The 21,257-nt window shown below is 44.6% G+C and overlaps 1 protein-coding gene across 1 annotated transcript in view; it reads left to right on the forward strand.

Annotated features, from left to right (window-relative positions):
• The window catches only part of cyp27a3 (cytochrome P450 family 27 subfamily A member 3), a 71,875-nt gene that overhangs the window by 41,581 nt on the left and 9,037 nt on the right, over positions 1–21,257 (forward strand). Inside the window, exons 4-6 of the mRNA XM_078552648.1 lie at positions 5,750–5,947; positions 7,052–7,215; positions 8,670–8,836. Coding sequence (XP_078408774.1) covers positions 5,750–5,947; positions 7,052–7,215; positions 8,670–8,836 — 529 coding nt within the window. The remainder of the gene's footprint in view (positions 1–5,749; positions 5,948–7,051; positions 7,216–8,669; positions 8,837–21,257) is intronic.

A 21,257-nucleotide genomic window follows, 5' to 3' on the forward strand; every position in this document is an offset into this window, starting at 1 on the left:
ATCCCACATTATCAACATCCTGGGGGTTACCATTGACCAGAAACTGAACTGGACTAGCCATATTGATATTGTGGCTACAAGAGCAGGTCACATGCTTGGAATCCTGTAGCGAGTATCTCACCTCCTGACTCCAAAAAGCCTGTGCACCATCTATAAGTCACAGGTCAGGAGCGTGGTGGAATACTCCTCAATTCACTGAATGAATGCAGCTCTCACAACACTCAAGAAGCTTGACACCATCCAGGCAAAGCAGCCCACTTGATTGACACCCCATCCACAAACATTCACTCCCTCCACTATTGATGCACAGTGGCAGCTGTGTTTACCATCTACAAGATGCACTGCAGGACCTCACCAAGGCTCCTTAGGCAGCAGCTTCCAAACCCACGACCACTACCATCTAGGAGGACGAGAACAGCACACCGATGGGAACACCACCACCTGGAAGTTCGCCTCCAAGCCACACTCCATCCTGACTTGGAAATATATCACTGTCCCTTCACTGTCGCTGGGTTAGTATCTTGGAACTTCTTCTGCATAAAATGGTGGTGTGGAGCCGAACGCAGGTGGTGGTCAGCTCCGCAACCACCCCTGCCCACTCCCACCGAGCCCGCCCTACGTGGGAAAAATTCAGGCCATGGTAAACATGGGGGAAGTTTAGAATGTAAAGTGTAAAAGGACATTTGCATTTTTAAATAAACCATACTAGATTATTTTCAAAGGAGGAGCGAAATGTGTCACCTAGCCAGGTGAAGTTTACAAACAGTGTGTTTATTTTTCTCAAAGATTACTGGTAAATGTGGTACTATAATAAATTTTTGTGAGCAGGAGGTAAAGTCCAAAGACATAGTAAAACAATCGGAATTTGCATTCAAAGGGGAAAATATGTATAAAAGCGCGAAGGCTATGTGTAAGGGAGGCATGTTTAAGATCTAACAAGTGTGAAAAGCCTTCAGCATCCATGCCTCAAGCTGCTGTTTTCAAAGAAGTGAAGTTAAGAAAACTCACTTTGAATTCAATTGTTCAGGGTATTGTGTGTCACCTTGCCTGGGTCTTTTAAAATCTATGCGTCTTACTGTTGCCTTAACAAAAGTGTAACTGCGAGCCAGATAAAGTAGGGGATTTGGAAGTCATCATAGTAGTAATTTGTATATCTATGTATGTGTTTAAAATTATTTCTCTTATTAATAAATGTTTAACCTAGTTTTGTAAAAACCTATAAGACTTGGTGGTCTTATTACTACTGAATTCAATAAATCTTGAAATTTATACAAATTGCTAAACAAGTTGTGGCAGTTGTTTCAAGTTTTGCTTTGAGATTTGAACAACTCAGCATTTACCATCAGCTGTGCCATAACATAGTTGGGGGCTCTTTGCGGGATATATTTGAGATTCCTTGATTCGGTTGGAGTTGGTGAATCTTAAAGTTACGAGTATTTGAATTCAGGAGTTGGTGTGAGGTTTTTTAAAGTGGTGAGACTGCAATATGGCTTTGGCAGGTGCTCAGACTTGTCTGGGAGTTGAAGTTATAACCTTGGCTGGTTTACAAAAGGTAACTAAAGTTAAGTTAATGGAATTGGTGGATAAATTACAACTGGGGTTACCTGCAGGGGCAAAGAAAGCAGATCTAAATTTAAATGCTATACCTTCAATTATAAGTGATGCCTGACACTAAGGAGTCACAGCTAGAGGTAGTGAGACTTCAGTTAGAAGTGAAGAGGCAAAAGGAACTGAGAAAACTCGAATTGGAGGGAAACGAAAAGGAAAAAGAATTGGAAATGAAAAAACTGGAACTAGAGGCAGGAGAAAAAGAAATGGCATTTCAAAGGGAGCAAGTGGAAAGGCAGGAGAAAGAAAGGAAGCTGGAACTGGAATTCCAGACAAGAGAGAAGGATAAAGAAAGAGAGACAAGGGAAAGAGAGAAGGAAGGAGAAAGGGCATACTGGGTTAAAAGGTTGGAAGTTAAAAGAGAGACCTCAGATTCTCAGGAAAATTGTGATGAGGAAAAAACCTTTAACCTAAACCCAGTGGTGAGATGTTTAAATTTGTACAAGCTCTTCCAAAGTTTGAGGAAAGAGATGTGGAAGCATTCTTTATTTCATCTGAGAAGATAGCTAAACAAATGAAATGGCCACAGGAAAACTGGACATTGTTGTTGCAATCCAGGTCGGTGGGTAGAGTGCATGAGGTATAAGCTTCACTATCAGAATAAATGTCGATGAACTATGATGTGGTTAATAAAAAAAGAGGCTATTTTGAGTGCATATGAGTTGGTTCCTGAGGCATACAGGCAGAAATTGTGGAATATGAGAAAACAGCCTGGGCTGTTAAGAGTAAAACAAAGTAATTTTGACCGGTGGATAGGGGCATTAAAGATAGAGACAGCATATGCAACTCTTAGAGAGGTAATTGTTTTGGAAGAGTTTAAAGATTCGATCCCTTCGTTAGTGAGAACTCATCTGGAGGAACAGAGGATTAAAACGGTAAGACAAGCAGCAGAGCTGATGATTATGAGTTAGTTCATAGAGCTAAACCTTTTTTTGTCACCCTTTCAAACCAGAAAAAGGATAAAAAGCGGGAGGGTGAAAGGAAGGTGCTTAATCAGGGATGAGAAAGGAATAGGTGGAAATTTGAAGTAAGTTTTTTTTTTCTCAATAAAATGGAAGATGCTGAGGGTAGAAGTGATATTTGAAAATTTAAGTGTTTTCATTGTAATAAAGTTGTACATACAAAATCTGTGTGCTGGAAATTGCAGGGAAAATCTGTTGGAATTATAGGGGTGCAGAAAAGTACCGGAAGTAAAAGTACTGGAAGTAAAAGTACTGTGGGTTCTGAAGCTCAGGCACAGGAAAAACCAGTGGTTTGTGTACAGGTAAAACAGGGAGAATCAGTGATAAGTAAAGAAGTGGGAACATGTTCACTATTTACCCAAGAGAATTCAGAGGAGCAGGTTGCAGAAATGCTTAGAGATTTTCTAAGTGAAGGGAAAATCTTTTCATCTGTACAGAGTGGAGTAAGTAAAGATGTTAAAATTTTAAGAGACACAGGGGCTAGTCAATCCTTAATGTGGGATAGTGACATTTTTTGTTCAGAGGGAGTATTTCAGGAACAGGTGATAATAAGTGGGGTTCATGGAGATGCTAAATCTATTTCATTGTGAAAGGTGAATTCAAAGAGTGAGTGGATAACAGGTGAGGTGTCTGTTGGAGTAGTGAAAAAGTTGCCCATTGCAGGGTTCACTTTATTCTGGGTAATGATATAGCTGTATCACAAATGTGGGTGATGCTTATGGTAGTTGAGCAACCTGTAGAAGTGTTTTCAACAGAAGTGTTGCAGAGAGAGCATCCTGGCTTGTTTCCAGATTGTGTGATAACAAGATCACAGGCTCATAGGTTGAAACAAGAAGAACAAGAAGTTCAAAGGCAGAGAGAGAGAGCGTGGAAATCCAATTAGCTGACACTGTTGTCATGAATATATTAATATATATAATGTTATTGGAAATTATTTTAAATTGGACTTGTAGTAGGGCCTGTGGGTGTCTGTGTGTGTCTTAATTGGATCAAAGCTAGATAGTCTGGGTGCTTTGATGTATAGTAGTTTTGAAATGTTAAATGGTAAGGTAGAAGGATATATTTGCATTTTGTTGAATACACCATTCAAAGCGTGAAATCTTGCACCCAGCTAGGAGACACCAAGCAATATGTTTATATTACTAATAAAACTATGAAAGGGGTTTTATTGCTAAAGAGGTGGGGTTCAAAGGGCCTGGTGATACAATGAGAATTTGCATTCAAAGGCTAGGTATATACAGTAAAGAGTTTTGTGTGTGTAAATCAGAGGCAGATAAGATTTAAGCCGCTTGTAAGCCTACAACGGTGCAAAGGAACCAACCTCATTTTGAATTTGTAAGATAAAATGTGCTTTGTCTGGTGTCTATTTAAGTCTATGGGTTATTGTTGCCCTGGGGAAGATTTACCTGGGAGTGATAAATTTGGTGATTTGTTTAATAGTTATTATGGTAGTAATTTGTAGACACGTCTATGTGTTTAATTTCTTGTTAAATAAATAAATGTTTAATTTAATTTATATAAGAAACCTCTTGAGGCTTGGTGGGTTTCATTTTTGAATTCAGAGCTGCAACTCAAACATATCAATTGAAAATATAGGTTATGACAGTTGTTAAAGTTTCCCTCTGGGATTTTAAATAACTCAGCCTTTACCAACTGCTCTGTCATAACAGTGTTTGATAAGGTTGTTCGGGAAGAAAAACTAGAGGACAATTCAGCTGAAATGTTTAACTCAAGGAGGTTAGTGGAGTTACAGAAAAAGGTTTTGGAAATAAAACATTTATATCAGACAGCTTACTCTGAAACAGAGGCAAAATGTATTCCAGAATGTTATTATCTTAAGGGTAATATTTTAATGAGAAAAAGGAGGCCTTATCATGCTTTATCAAATGAAAGCTGGTGGGAGGTGCATCATATTGTACTACCATTTGGATATAGAAATGATATCCTGAGGATAGCTCATGAAATTCCAATAGAGGGACACTTAGGAACTAGAAAGACAGAGGCAAAGATACAAAAACATTTTTATTGGCCTGGATTGCATAGGGATGTAGTCAAGCTCTGTAGAACATGTCACACATATCAGGTGATAGGGAAACCACAAGCAGTGATTAAGCTGGCACCTTTAATTCCAATTCCAGCATTTGAAGAACCTTTTACTAGGGTCATGATTGATTGTGCAGGACACCTCCCTAAAACTAAAAGTGGAAATCAGTACTTACTGACAATAATGGATATGTCTATCAGGTTTCCTGAAGCAATACCTTTGAGAAATATTACAACAAAGAAAATGTGGAAGAGTTAATTTTTTTACAAGATATGGTTTACCTAAGGAAATACAATCAGATCAGGGTTCAAATTTCATATCACAGCTGTTTAAGGAAGTAATGAACAGTTTGGCGATAAAACAATTGAAGTCAACAGCTTATCATCCTGAGTCACCAGGAGCTTTGGAAAGATGACAACAAACTCTAAACACTATGATGAGAGCGTATAGTCAGGGTTATCCACAAGATTGTGATGGGGAATTCCATTCTTGTTATTTGCTATTAGGGACGCTCCTAATGTATCGACTGGTTATAGTCCTTTTGAACTAGTTTATGGTCATGAGGTAAGGGGACCACTGAAATTGATTCACGAGAAATTGGTGGGTCAAGACTGAGAAACTACTCTCCTGGATTACGTATCAAATTTCAGAGAGAGATTGGACAAAGCATGTGAGTTGGCTAGGGAACATTTAAAGATATCACAGCAAGTGATGAAAATGAAAGCAGACAGGAAAGCTACAGCTGGTAGTTTTTTTGCTGGGGAGAAAGTATTAGTTCTGTTACCAGTACTGGGTGACTCATTAGAGGCAATGTTCAGTGGACCTTACAGGATTGAAAAGAAGCTGGGTGAAGTGAATTATTGAATAAATACTCCAGATAGAAGAAAGAAGGAGGGGGGGGGGGGGTGGGGTGTGTCATGTAAACGTGCTTAAAAAGTGCTTTGACATGGAAGAAGACCAAAAGGAGGTGTTAGTGGTGGTAGACAATGGTTTGTTTCTAACATTTGTACATCAAACATTATTCAAGTTTAAATTTATACAAGGATTTTATAACAAGTCCTTTCTTTAATTTGAGTCCCATTGGTTTTGCCAGAAATCTGTCAACGTGTTTTATTTTGTGCTTTCCTTTTCTTAGCGATCTGCAGCATATTATTTGAAACGAGGATGGGATGCCTGAAGAATGAGATTCCCGAGGAAACGCAGAAGTTCATCGAGGCTGTGTTTGAGATGTTCCGCCTCTCTGCAGTTCTCTCCTTCTTCCCAAAGGCAGTGACGCCATTTCTGTCCCAGTGGAAACAATTTGTAGCAGCATGGGACTATCTCTTTTACATCAGTAAGATGAAATTATTTGCAGTGGAATACTTAGTGAGATCCTTCTTCTTTACTTTAAAATGAACAATATGTCCAGAAGGCTTCATGGCAATACTAAGATGACCACTCCCCCTCCTCCCCACAAGTGGTCCAGTCACTAGTTGGCAAACAGAAACATTGGGCTGGATGTTACAGGATGGGGCCCTCCCCCGAACCTAAATGATGATGATGTTGGGTCACCAATACAATCTCATCGGGCCACTTGGAAAGCGAGTGGGTGTGGAAATCAGAAGCCCGCCCACATTTTGAAATAACTTAGCTATTGAGCTTGTTAAAGAGTCACTTTAACGCAATTTTTCATTGCCAGTCGCATTTCTTGGGCTTCGGACAGGCAAAGGTTTTAGAGTGCTATGCAGCAGATATGAAGAGGCAGAACAAGGGTGGGAGAAAAGGCCTGCCACCAGCAACAGATTCTGTTGGTGAAGGTGGCGGCGTCTGTATGCTTTTGGACTTCATTTGTAAACTTTTCCTTAAATTTGAGCCTGCTACAAGGAAAAGAAGAGAGATTGAGAGAGCAGGGGCCTTTAAATTAGCAGTCATGACCGACTTCCTGTTCACGGCAGAACCTCTCTGCCATGTGACATCCCAGCCTAGACTCCCGATTGGGTGCAGAGCCCCCCTTTGCATTGTTAATTGGCTGCCTTTCCATAATGGGGCTACTAATTAGTCATCTGATGCTTGATTCGCCAAGCTGAGATTGTGGGGATGGGACTGAATGGACCACTCACTTTCCATTCTGGCTCCCTCACCCTGCCAGAAAACGTAAAGTCCAGCCCATAGAACGATTTATAGTACAGGTGGAGGCCATTCGGCCCATTACATTTGCGCTGTCCAAAAAGGAGCTACTTAGTCTAATTTCACCATCCAGCTCTGTAGGTTACAGAACCTCAAGTGCCTATCCAAGGGTTTTTTTTTTTAAATGCAAGGAGGGTTTCTGCCTCTACCACCCTTTCAGGCAGTAAGTTCCAGACCCCCACCAACCTCTGGGTGAAAAATTCCTCTTCAACTCCCCTCTGATCCTTCTGCCAATTACTTTAATTGCCAGCTCTGTTTCCTTAACTTTTAGCTGAGAAGCTGGTGAACAAGAAAATCAAAGAGATACACGAGAGCATTGAGAAAGGCTGTTCAGTGGAAGGACAGTACCTCACATTCCTGTTGACCAGTACCAAGATGACTCCTGTGGATATATATGGCAGTCTTTGTGAGCTGCTGCTAGCTGCAGTGGACACCGTAAGAACAAGATATTTAATAATTAGTGCCTTTGGCTAATCGCAATAAACTCAATCCCGCTCAGGGACATGCTTAATGGATGAAGTGTTGTCTTTACGGAATCAAATGCATTATCACGGGATAACTCAAGTAATGTATAGAGCAGCAGAATGTTTTTTTAAAATGAGAGAGACGAGCAAATGTTAGCATTCAGAGGCATTTAGGTATCTTTGTACACAAATCACAGAATCTCAGGAAGTTAACATTCAGGTACAGCAAGCAATTAGGAAGACAAATGGTATGTTAGCCTTTGCTGCAAAGGGGTTGGATTTTAAGAGTAAATAAGTCTTGTTGGAATGAAATAGGAGTTGGTGAGGCCATACCTGGAGTACTATGTAAAGTTTTGGTCTCATTACCTAAGAAGGGATGTACTTCATTTAGAGGGAGTGCCACAAAGGTTCACAGGATTGATTCCTGGGATGACGTGATTGTCCTATGAAGAGAGTTTGAGTTGAGTGGGCCTACATTCTCTGGGGTTTAGAAGAATGTGAAGTGATCTAATTGAAAGGATAAAATTCCTGAGGGCTTGACAGGGTAGATACTGAGAAACTGTTTCCCCTTGGCTGGGGAGTCTAGAATGAGGGGATCAGAGTACCAGGATAAGGGGTCAGCCATTTAGGACTTAGATGAGGAGAAATCTCTGCACTCAGAGTTGTAAATCTTTGGAATTCTCTGCCCTAAAAGACTGAATGCTCTATCATTGTGCATATTTAAGACTGAGATCGATAGATTTTTGGACATTAAGGAATAGGATGGGAAAGTGGAGTTGATGTTGAAGATCAGCCATGATTGCATTGAATAGTGGAGCAGGCTCCTGGGGTCTGTTGGCCTAACCTATTCCTATTATAGATTTATGTTCTCCTGGTAGATAGTACCTGATTCTCTTTTACTGGTAAATATATTACATTGCATTTTGCTCCACTGATACAGCACAGTGTTCCCCACTTCTCTGCTGATTTATAGCACACAACTCCCTGTAGTGGTATATCACAGAACATTCCTCTGTATAGTACAAGACTTGGGAGGTCTTGTGGTGTGCCTGTAAACCAGAAGCTCTGGTCTCGAGTTCCACTCCGGGTCTTGATGGCCACGGAAGGCGTGTTCATGATATGGCCAATAAATGTTGATTGTCAACCTGTAAATCCTTTCAATACAGCTTTGGCAGCCAGTAAGAGTGGTAGAGTCTCCTGGTCATCCAGAACTGTGTGGTAGCTGCAGCACAACAGTCTCCCCACATTAAAAGAGCCTACGCGCAAGCTCTTGTCATGGGCTCTACTCTGTGGCAAACGTCCTCCTTGCTTCGAGGGGCTGATGATGATAAGTACATAATTCACCTTGACGCCATTGTGTATAGCATAGGAAGTCTCCCATGCTCTGTTGGCATACAGTGAAGAAAAACTGCTCCTATCTTTCAGACCTCCAACACAACCTCCTGGATCCTGTACAATCTGGCCAGGGAGCCGTCCATTCAGCAGGACCTCTATGAAGAAGTGACCAGTGTTTGCCCTGGAGACCAAATTCCAGGAGCGGAAGATTTTGCCAGGATGCCCCTGTTAAAGGCAGTGGTCAAAGAGACTCTTCGGTAGGGTATGGGTTTACACCCTCTGATTCCAGTTTTTCCCCTCTTGCTGTCTTTTTCCGCTTCTCTGGAGTTATTGACTCCAAAATCCCTGGGCTGAGGGTGCAGGGAAAATAAGTTTCCCCATTGAAGCATTGGAGGGTGTGGAGAGCAGAGTCAAACCCAATTTTACCAGGATTCCTTACTTTTAACAAATGTGGGAAAATAAGCTGAGGAACAGGAAGATTTCATTTACTCCCTCAAGCCTTTTCTGCCATTAATTAAGATCATGGCTGATCTGTAACCTAACTCTGTACACCTACTTTTGCCCCATATTCCTAGATACCTTTGAGATTGATGGATTTTTGTGAATCAGATTTAAAATCAACAATTGATCTAAAATCAAAAGGGAATTAGACTGTTATCTGAAAAGGAAGGGGACAGACACGATGGGCCAAAAGACCTCCTTCTCTGTGGTAACAACTCTGTGATTCAATGTAGGCAAATCTGAGGTCATCCACTTTTAACCTAATAAGCATACAAGAGTACCTTATAAATGGTGAAAAGCTAGCAACAATGGAGGACCGAAGAGACAGTGTGTGGGAGGGGGGGAGGGGGTGTCAGTACATAGGTAAATAAAGGTTATGCACAAATACAGAAAATAATCAAAAAGGTTAATGGAGTGCTGTTTGTAGAAGAGCTGTAAATTTTTATACCCTTTGTGTGAATAACTGTTTCCTAATTTCACTCCTGAAAGGTCTGGCTCTAATTTTTTGATTCTGCCCTGTAGTCCTAGACTCCCCCGATCATTGAAAATGTTTTCTTCCATTCTACTGGATCCGGTCCTATTAATACCTTGCAAACTTTGATCCAATTACCCCTTAACTTTCTAATTTTTTTTCATTCATGGGATGTGGGCTTCGCTGGCTGGGCCAGCATTTATTGCCCATCCCTAATTGCCCTTGAGAAGGTGGTGGTGAGCTGCCTTCTTGAATCACTGCAGTCCATGTGGTGGAGGTACACCCACAGTGCTGTTAGGAAGGGAGTTCCAGGATTTTGACCCAGTGACAGTGAAGGAACAGCGATATATTTTCAAGTCAGGATGGTGAGTGACTTGGAGGGGAACTTGCAGGTGGTGGTGTTCCCATCTATTCGCTGCCTTTGTCCTTCTAGATGGTAGTGGTCGCGGGTTTGGAAGGTGCTGCCTCAGGAGCCTTGGTGAGTTCCTGCAGTGCATCTCGTATATGGTACACGATGCTGCTACTGTGCGTCGGTGGTAGAGGGATTGAAAATAAAAACAAAATACTCCGGATGCTGGAAATCTGAAATAAAAACAGAAAATGCTGGAAAAACTCAGCAGGTCTGGCAGCATCTTTGGAGAGAGAAACAGAGTTAACGTTTCGAGTCCCTCTGGAAGAAGTCATATGGACTCGAAACATTAACTCTGTTTCTCTCTCCACAGCTGCTGCCGGACCTGCTGAGTTTTTCCAGCATTTTTTGTTTTTATCCTAGTTTGTATAATCTCTTCTCGTAATTTAATCCAGATGTCATTCTGGTAAATCTACACGGCACTCCCTCCAAAGCCAATATATCCTTCCTAAATTGCAGTGCCTAGAGCTGCTCACAGTAACTCCAGATATGGGTTAACCAGGGCTTTGTATAGCTGTAGCATGTACTCTATTCCTCTAGCTATAGAGGGCAGCATTCCATTAACCTTTTTGATTATTTTCTGTATTTGTGCATAACCTTTATTGACCTATGTACTGACAGCCCCCCTCCCACACACTGTCTCTTCGGTCCTCCACTGTTTCTAACTTTTCACCATTTATAAAGTACTCTTGTATGCTTATCACGTAAGAAGTGGATGACCTCAGATTTGCCTACACTGAATCACAGAGTTGTTAACGCACAGAAGGAGGTCTTTTGGCTCATCATGTCTAAACCTGTTCTTCCTTTTCAGATAACAGCCTAAATCCCTTCTAAATGCCTCGATTGAACCTGCCTCCACCACATTCTCAGGCAGTGCATTCCAGATCCTAATCACTCACTGTGTGATAAAGTATTTTCTCATGTTGCTTTTGCTTCCTTTACCAGTTAATTTAAATCCGTGCCCTCTGGTTCTTGATCCTTTCACCAATGGGAGCAGTTTCTCTCTATTTATTCTGTCTAGACCCCTCATGATTTTTAATACCTGTGCCAAATCTCCTCTCAGCCACCTTTTCTCCATGGAAACCAGTCCCAACTTCTCCAATGTAGCTTCATAACTGAAGTTCCTCATCCCTAGAACCATTCTCGTGAGTCTTTTCAGTTCCCTCTCTAATGCCTTCTCATCTTTTCTAAAGTGTGGCACCCAGGGCTGGATGCAATACTCCAGCTGAGGCCGAACTAGTGACTTATACAAATTTAACATAACCTCCTTGCTCTTGTATTGTACGCCCCTATTAATAAAGCCTAGGATACTGTATGCTTTTTTAACCGCTCTCTCAACCTGTCCTGCCACCTTCAATAACTTATGCACATATACACCCAGGTTGCTCTGCCCTTGAACCCCCTTTAGAGTTGAATCCTTTATTTTATTTTGTCTCTCCATGTTCTTCCTACCAAAATGATTCACTTCACATTTTTCCACATTGAACTTCACCTGCCACCTTTCTGTCCATTCCACCAGCTTGTCTATGTCCTTTTGAAGCTCTATACTATCCTCCTCATGGTTCACAATGCTTCCAAGTTTCGGATCATCCGCAAATTTTGAAATTGTGCCTTTACACCAAGGTCTAGGTCATTAATATATATCAGGAAAAACAAGGGTCCCAACATTAACCCCTGGGGAACTCCACAGCCTTTCTCCAGCCTGAAATCCATTCGCCACAGTTTTGCCTATTCACTGAATCTATCAATATCTCTTTGCAATATATGCTTTCATTTACACTGCCTATCTTTGTGTCATTGGCAAATTTGGATACGTGGCTTTCTATCCCATCCACCCCTGCACCCCCACCCACATCAAGGGGTTTTCTGGGGCATGCTTCAGTTATTCCAGGAATCCCATTCAGAATGCACTTGGGTCTTGGGCAGCCTCAGTTGAAAGCTCAAGTAAATCTTGATGGAGCTCCAGCAAAAGATCTTGTAAGTCTTGAAGACATAGACAATCAATGGCTCTTTGGGGCAAATTAAGATTGAGAGGTCCACCTCTTGCTTGTGCCCTGCCCGAATCTTTTCCAGTATCAGAATAGTTTGGTGCCACTCCAACATTGATGCCAGTGCATTGGGACGGGTGACTCTGAAATGCCATTATGGGAGTGACTGGTCCACTCAGAGCATTTAACGATCTTGTCCCTGGCATTTGGAATGCAGTCCATGCCTACTCCATAGGCTCTGCAGCACTTGCACAGCTGGAGTGAGACTCTCAGGAATTCAGGCCCTAAAGATCTTGTCCATGACTTTTCACTTAGTTGGTTGCTGATCTGGATTGGGAGATAGCACAAGAAGGAATATAGGAATGGGAGGAGGCCATCCAATTCCTCAAGTATGTTTCACCATTCAGTTAGATCATGCCTGATTTGTATCTCAACTCCATTTACCTGCCTTGCATCCATATTCACTTAATACCCTTATCTAACAAAAATTTATCAGTCTTAGTTCTGACATTTCCAATTGACTCTCAATACCCTTCTGGGGCAGAGAGTTCCAGGTTTCCACTATTCTTTGTGTGAAGTGCTTCCTGAAGTTACCCCTGAATGGCTTGGCTCTGATAGCTTTTGTTCTGGACTGTCCCCACCAGAGGAAATAGCTTCTCTCTCTATCAACCTTTTCAAATCACAGAATCACACAGTGCAGAAGAGGCCCTTCAGCCCTTCGAGTCTGCACCGACACGTGAGAAACACCTGACCTACCCATCTAATCCCATTTACCAGCACTTGGTCCATAGCCTTGAATGTTATGATGTGCCAAGTGCTCATCCAGGCACTTTTTAAAGGATGTGAGGCAACCCGCCTCCACCACCCTCTCAGGCAGCACATTCCAGACCGTCACCACCCTCTAGGTAAAAAAGTTTTTCCTCACATCTCCCCTAAACCTCCTGCTCCTCACCTTGAAATTATGTCCCCTCGTGACTGACCCTTCAACTAAGGGGAACAGCAGCTCCCTATCCACCCTGTCCATGCCCCTCATAATCTTGTACACCTCGATCAGGTCGCCCCCCCCTCAGTCTTCTCTGCTCCAATGAAAACAACCCAAGTCTATCCAACTTCTCTTCATAACTTAAATGTTTCATCCCAGGCAACATCCTGGTGAATCTCCTCTGCACCCCCTCCAGTGCAATCACAATCTTACTATAATGGGCGACCAGAACTGCACACAGTACTCCAGCTGTGGCCTCACTGAGATTCTATACAACTCCAACATGACCTCCCTACTTTTGTAATCTATGCCTCGATTGATAAAGGCAAGTGTCCCATATGCCTTTTTCACCACCCCACTAACATGCCCCTCCGCCTTCAGAGATCTATGGACACACACGCCAAGGTCCCTTTGTTCCTCACAACTTCCTAGTGTCATGCCGTTCATTGAATACTTCCTTGTCCAATTACTCCTTCCAAAGTGTATCACCTCACACTTTTCAGGGTTAAATTCCATCTGCCACTTATTTGCCCATTTGACCATCCCGTCTATATCTTCCTGTAGCCCAAGACACTCAACCTCACTGTTAACCACCCAGCCAATCTTTGTGTCATCTGCAAATTTACTAATCCTACCCCCCACATAGTTATCTATGTCGTTTATATAAATGACGAATAATAGGGTACCCAGCACAGATCCCTGTGGTACGCCACTGGATACTGGCTTCCAGTCACTGAAGCATCCTTCTGTCATCACCCTCTGTCTCCTACAACTAAGCCAATTTTGAATCCACCTTATCAAATTATCCTGTATCCCATGTGCATTTGCCTTCTTTATAAGTCTCCCATGTGGGACCTTGTCAAAGACTTTGCTGAAATCCATATAAACTACATCAACTGCACTACCCTCAGCTACACACCTGGTCACCTCCTCAAAAATTTCAATCAAACTTGTCAGGCATGACCTCCCTCTGACAAAGCCATGCTGACTATCCCTGATCAAACCTTGCCTCTCCAAGTGGAGATAGATTCTCTCCTTCAGAATTTTCTCCAATAGTTTCCCTACCACTGATGTGAGACTCACTGGCCTGTAGTTCCCTGGCTTATCTCTACAACCCTTCTTAAATAGCGGAACCACGTTAGCTGTTCTCCAGTCTTCTGGCACCTCCCCTTTGGCTAGAGAGGAATTAACAATTTGGGTCAGAGCCCCTGCGATCTCTTCCCTTGCCTCCCTCAGCAGTCTGGGACAGAAATCATCCAGACCTGGAGATTTATCCACTTTTAAGCCCATCAACACCTCCAATACCTTGTCACTCCCTATAACAATTTGCTCAAGAACCTCGCAGTCTCTCTCCCCGAGTTCCATATGTTCATCCTTATTTTCTTGGGTGAAGACGGTTGTGAAGTATTCGTTCAACACTCTACCAATGTCCTCTGGCTCTACCCATAGATATCCCCTTGGTCCCTAATGGGCCCTACTCTTTCCCCAGTTATCGACTTCCCATTGAAATACTTCTACAATATCTTGGGATTTTCCCTACTTTTACCAGCCAGAGCTTTCTCATATCCCCTCTTTGCTCTCCTAATTGCTTTCTTAAGCTCCACCCTGCACTTTCTGTACTCCACTAATGCCTCTGCTGATTTGCTTCCCTTGTACCTGCTAAAAGCCTCTCTTTTCCTTTTCATCGTAACCTGTATATCTCTGGCCATCCATGGTTCTCTGGGCTTGTTATTCCTTCTTATCACCCTAGAGAGAACATGTTGACCCTGTACCCTCCCCATTTCCTTTTTGAATGCCCCCCCAATGCTTCTCTGTAGATTTCCCCACAAGTAGCTGTTCCCAGTCTACCTTGGCCAGATCCTGCCTTATTTTACTAAAATCCGCTCTCCCCAATCCAAAGCATTTTTTTTTGCAACTTGTCTATTTCTTTGTCCTTTAATCATCTTAAACACTTGAATGATATATCATAGCTTAATCTGCTATACTGGAGGGATAAACCATTCTCTGCAACCCCTCTGCATAAATTAACTCTTTTAATCCTGGTATCATTCTGATGAATCTATCCCTCATCCTCTCCCTGACCAATATATCCTTCTTCTGGTGCCAGAACTGGATTCAACATGCCAAAGCTGTGTTTGAGAGAAAGAGGCAAAAGTGAAAGTGTAAAATCGAGGTGGGCTTCTCTCAGGCATGGCAGGTGGCTGTAAAGCAATCTTAATGGAGGAAGAGACTATCAACCTGCCACATTGAGAAGGAAAGCTTCTTCCTTCTTTGAAAAAAACCTCACTTTAGGTGATTTATTCATTCACAGGATATGGATTGGCAAGACCAGGAATCTGAAGTCACACGTAGACAGACCGGGGAAGGAAGGCAGATTTCCTACCCTGAAAGACATGAGTGAAGTAGCTGGGGTTCTGTCACAATCCAGTGAGAGAAACAATTATACTCACCATTAATGACACTAGCTTCTTATTCCAGATTTAACGAATGGAGTAATACCCCCTCCCACGGCAGCTTCCCAAGCAATAAGGATGAAGGTGCAACACCTGCCCCTTTACTTCCCCCCTCCTCACCGTCCAAGGGCCCAAACACTCCTTTCAAGTGAAGCAGCGCTTCACTTGCACTTCCCTCAATTTAGTCTACTGCATTCTACTGCATTCCCAATGCGGTCTTCTCTACATTGGAGAGACCAAACTCAGACTGGGTGACCGCTTTGCGGAACACCTTCGGTCTGTCTGCAAGCATGACTCAGACCTTCCTGTCGCTTGCCATTTCAACACACCACCCTGCTCTCATGCCCACATGTCCGTCCTTGGCCTGCTGCAATGTTCCAGTGAAGCTCAACGCAAACTGGAGGAACAGCATCTCATCTTCCGACTAGGCACTTTACAGCCTGCTGGACTTAATATTGAGTTCAACAACTTCAGACCATGAACTCTCTCCTCCATCCGCACCCCCTTTCCGATCCCCCTTTTCCAATAATTTATATTTTTTAATATATTTTTCTTTTCCTACCTTTTTCCATTATTTTTAAATGTATTTCCATCCATTGTTTCATCTCCACCTTTTAGCCTATTTTGATCCCTTCCCCCCACCCCACTCCCACTAGGGCTATCTGTTACTTGCTCGTCCTGCTTTCTACCCTTAATGTCACCATTAGCACATCCTTTAGCTAATATCACCACCTTCAGCACCCCTTTGTCCTTTTGTCTATGACATCTTTGGCAATCTCTCTGTTGCCTCCACCTATCACTGGCCCTCTATCCAGCTCTACCTGTCTCACTCCCCTCAACCAGCTTATATTTCACCTCATTTTTATTTTTCCTCAGTTCTACGGACTCAAAACGTTAACTGTGTTCCTCTCCGCAGATGCTGTCAGTCAGACCTGCTGAGTTTTTCCAGCTATTTTTATTTATGTATAATACCCTGCCTGCTTCATCAAAGCAGAAATCTTAAAATGAAGCATTCCATCTAAACTTCTTTGCTGATGGTGTGCAGTTTCTCAAGATACTTGTCCAATTTTCCCTTGACGATGTCTAAACCACTTGCCTCTATATTCTCCCTTGGTTAGCTGTTACAAGCACCCTCCCATCTGAATCTCCTTCTTGGCTCAAACTCATGCCCCCTTCTTTTGCCTATCTTGTGCCAATAACAGAAGCGCTGATGGATCTCCCAGGCCAGCACAAAAGCAAAATACTGCAGATGCTGGAATTCTGAAATAAACACAATGTTGGAAATACACAGCAGGCCAGGCATCATCTGTGAAGAGAGAAACAGAGTTAACTCTTGAGTCTATCCCCATGTGTTTTATTCTCCCTTGTCCTCTGTACGTCCTTTAAGCTCCAGGCTTTTAATAACACAAATTTCAGATTTGAGTGACCTGACTAAGACTCTACGCAATCTCACAGGATACAGCAACCTCTATTTCTCTTTTCATGCAATCCAACATTCTTTTTTGGACCACTAATAGATATTGATGCATTTACTATGACCCCAAGATTCATTTTCTGATCTCTCTTAGTGTGTAATTTCTTACCAATTGTGTAAGCTCACCTCTTTTCCTCACTCCTCCATTTATCAATGTTACGTTGCGACTGCCAATTATCTGCCCATTGCTCAAAGTGATGTAGATCCTTGTGACTCCACTGTTCCCACCCCCTGACCCATCCGCCACTGTATGTTAATCAATCTTTCCATTTTGGTATCCATAGACTTGGGAGATGAAGCTACTGGTATCCTCCTCAAGATCGTTTATAAAAGGTGTTGCCCAGCCCTGTGAAACTCACAATTGTCAACCTTTCCATCCAGATCAATTCTCATTCATCCAGGTCCTTTAATTAGGGACTTATCAAGGGCTAATAGGGTATATGGTGGTATGGTGGGGCGCTGGAGTTGGGGAAGGCATTTGGTGAGGATCCATTGTGTGGCTTTGCATCCACTCTTGAACCAGTCCTGGTGTCTTATTTTTTTTTTTTGTAAAAATATACTTTATTCATAAATTATCTTCAATCACATTCCAAACCATTTCAAAAACAACATTACAAGGGTACAATCCAGGTTAAACTTTTACAAAATGTATCACCAGGTGCATCAGTACAAACAATATTACAATCATTTACAGCCTTTCATTTTGATCTGTACAGCCCGAGGGGCTCTTAACAGTTCCCAGTCTCTCGGTGCGCTGTGGTAGAAAGGTCTTAGACAGCGACCCTTCCCCATTGCGCCTTTGCGGCAGCCGCCCCAAGCTTTAGTGCGTCCCTCAGCACGTAGTCCTGGACTTTGGATTGTGCCAGTCCGCAACAATCGGTCGGGGACAACTCTTTGTGCTGGAAGACCAACAAGTTTCGGGCAGACCAAAGCGCGTCTTTCACCGAGTTGATGATCCTCCAGCTGCAGTCGATGTTTGTCTCGGTGTGTGTCCCTGGGAACAGCCCGTAGAGCACAGAGTCCTGTGTCACAGAACTGCTCGGGATGAACCTCGACAGCAACCACTGCATCTCTCTCCAGACTTTCTTTGCAAAGGCACAATCCACAAGGAGGTGAACAACGGTCTCTTCCCCACCACAGCCACCTCGAGGGCAACGTGCAGAGGGGGTGAGACTCCTGGCGTGTAGGAAGGATCTGACGGGGAGGGCCTTTCTCACCACCAGCCAAGCTACGTCTTGGTGCTTGTTGGAAAGTTCTGGCGATGAGGCATTCTGCCAAATGACTTTGACAGTCTGCTCGGGGAACCATCCCACAGGGTCCACCCTCTCCTTTTCCCTCAGGGCCTCTAGGACGTTACGTGCTGACCACTGCCTGATGGACTTGTGGTCAAAGGTGTTTTTCTGCATAAATTTTTCCACCAGGGACAGGTGGTACGGCACGGTCCAACTACTTGGAGCGTTCCGCGGCAGCGTGGCCAGACCCATCCTTCGCAACACCGGGGACAGGTAGAACCTCAGCACGTAGTGACACTTGGTGTTTGCGTACTGAGGGTCTACGCACCGCTTGATGCAGCCACACACAAAGGTGGCCATCAGTATGAGGGCGATGTTGGGCACGTTTTTTCCCCCTTTATCTAGAGGCTTGTACATCGCGTCCCTGCAGACACGATCCATTTTCGACCTCCAGATAAAGCGGAAGATGGCTCGAGTGATCGCCATCGCGCAGGAGTGTGGAATGGGCCAGACCTGCGCCACGTACAGCAACAGCGAGAGTACCTCACACCTGATGACCAGGTTCTTACCCGCAATGGAGAGGGAGCGTCGCTCCCACATGCCCAGTTTCCTTTTCACCATAGCCACTCGCTCCTTCCAGTTTCTAACGCATGCCCCGGTCCCTCCGAACCATATCCCCAGCACCTTCAGGCCGTCAGCCCTGACAGTGAAGGGGACAAAGGGTCGGTCAGCCCACTTCCCAAAGAACATGGCCTCGCTCTTCCCACGATTTACCTTGGCTCCCGAGGCCAGTTCGAACTGGTCGCAGACGTGCATCAGTCTGCGCACCGACAGCGGATCCGAGCAGAAAACGGCGACGTCGTCCATGTACAGGGAGGCTTTTACTTGAGTGCCTCCACTGCCTGGGATCGTCACTCCTCCTATGCCCGGATCCTTCCTGATGGACTCGGCAAAGGGTTCTATGCAGCACACGAAAAGGACAGGCGAGAGAGGACAGCCCTGCCTGACTCCAGATCTAATCGGAAAGCTATCTGTTTCCCACCCATTGATTGAGACTGCGCTACTGATGTTAGTGTAGAGCAGTTGGATCCAATTTCGAATTCCCTCCCCAAAGCCCATTTTGGAGAGCACATCCCCCATGTAGGTGTGCGATATTCTGTCAAAGGCCTTCTCCTGATCCAAGCTGATGAGGCAGGTATCCACACCCCTGTCCTGTACATAGGCAATCGTATCTCTGAGCAGCGCCAGGCTGTCAGAGATCTTCCTGCCTGGCACAGAGCAGGTCTGGTCAGGGTGAATCACCAATTCCAGAGCGGATTTGACCCGGTTGGCGATGACCTTGGACAGAATCTTATAGTCCACATTCAACAGTGAAATGGGTCGCCAATTTCTAATTTCCTCCCTTTCCCCCTTGTGCTTGTAGATGAGGGTGATGATGCCTTTCCTCATGGATTCTGACATGCTGCCGGCCAGGAGCATACTCTCGTACACTTCTAGCAGGTCTGGGCCGATCAAGTCCCACAGAGCCGAATACAACTCCGCCGGCAGGCCGTCGCTTCCGGGGGTTTTACTCTTCTCGAAGGACTCGAGGGCCTTAGTCAGTTCGTCAGGAGTTAGCGGTTTGTCTAGGCTCTCCCGCGTACTGTGGTCTAAGACCTCCGTGATAGAGGACAGGAAGGACTGGGAGGCCGTGCTGTCCGTGGGCTTCACGTCATACAGACCGGCATAAAAGGATTTGCTGATCCTCAGAATGTCGGACCGTGATGACTTTATTGAGCCGTCTTCTTCCTTCAGGCTGCTGATCACAGAGCGCTCTCTGTGTACCTTTTGGAAGAAGAAACGTGAGCACGTCTCATCCTGCTCCACGGAGCGGACTCTGGAACGGAAGATGATCTTGGAGGCCTCCGAGGCAAAGTGCGAGGCTTGCTGGCCCTTCACCTCTTGGAGCTCCTCCTTGACATCGACCCCCATCGACTGCAGCCGGAGCAGATTCTGCATCTTTTCCTGGAGTCGGGACATTTCCCTCTGTTCCTTTCTAGCTTTCTGGGTGCCTTTGCGGATGAAAAACCTCTTGATGCTTCCCTTGATCACTTCCCACCAGTGTGTCAGGGACTCAAAGAGGGGTTTCACGGTTCTCCAACCTTTGTAATCCCTCTTGAGCTCCTCAATGTTCTCTGGGGTCAGCAGTTGCACATTTAGCTTCCATGCCCCCCTGCCCACCCTCAGGTCTTCCTCCAAGTGGCAGTCCGCCAGTAGGAGGCAGTGGTCAGAGAAGAACACCGGCTTGACGTCGGTGGATCTGACTGTGAATGCACGGGACACAAACAGGAAGTCTATCCTGGAACGAATGGACCCGTCTGGCCGCGACCAGGTGTATCTACGCTGCGCTCCGTCTGCAGGGTTGCTGAAGACGTCGTGCAGCTTGGCATCCTTAACTGTTTCCATCAGGGATCTGGACGTAGCGTCCAATCTGCTTCCGGCCCTGCCGGATCGTCCAGCCGCATCGATGATGCAGTTGAAGTCCCCGCCCAGAATGACCGGCCTGGAGGTCGCCAGCAGCAGTGGGAGCTGCTGAAAAACCTCCAGCCGCTCAGCCCCTTGTGCCGGGCCGTACACGTTAATTAACCGGAGTGGAGCGTTCTTGTACATTACGTCTGCTACCAGGAGTCGCCCGCCCACCACCTCCTTGACCTCGGAGACGGTGAAGTTGCCTCCCCGCAGCAGAATACCCAGGCCGGAGGAACGAGAGTCGTTTCCGCCCGACCAGATCGATGGCCCGTGGGACCACCATCGTGACCATTGCCTGTAGGAGCTGAGGTGCGGTATCGCACACTCCTGCAGAAACAACAGGTCAGCTTTGACCTTGGCTAGGTAGTCCAAGGTCGCAACACATCGCGTAGTAGATTTAATGCTACGCACATTTATGGATACAATCTTTAAACCCATATTAAAGCATTTATTCTCCTACCAAACCCACTGTCTCTGAGAGTCCCAGACCTTTAGTCTGCTCCTTCATACCCGTAGTGAGCTCAAATTCCTTCACTTTGGATGGGCTGAGGTAGATCTCCTTGGCCGTGTTCTGCTCCAGTGGCATCTGGAGGTTCACGTAGTGAGCGGGTTTTGAGATGACCTTTGCTGGAGAAGCTTCTCCAAAACTCACCCCCTCT

This window comes from Cetorhinus maximus, chromosome 11 (genome assembly GCF_964194155.1).
Source record: "Cetorhinus maximus chromosome 11, sCetMax3.hap1.1, whole genome shotgun sequence".
Lineage (NCBI taxonomy): Eukaryota > Metazoa > Chordata > Chondrichthyes > Lamniformes > Cetorhinidae > Cetorhinus > Cetorhinus maximus.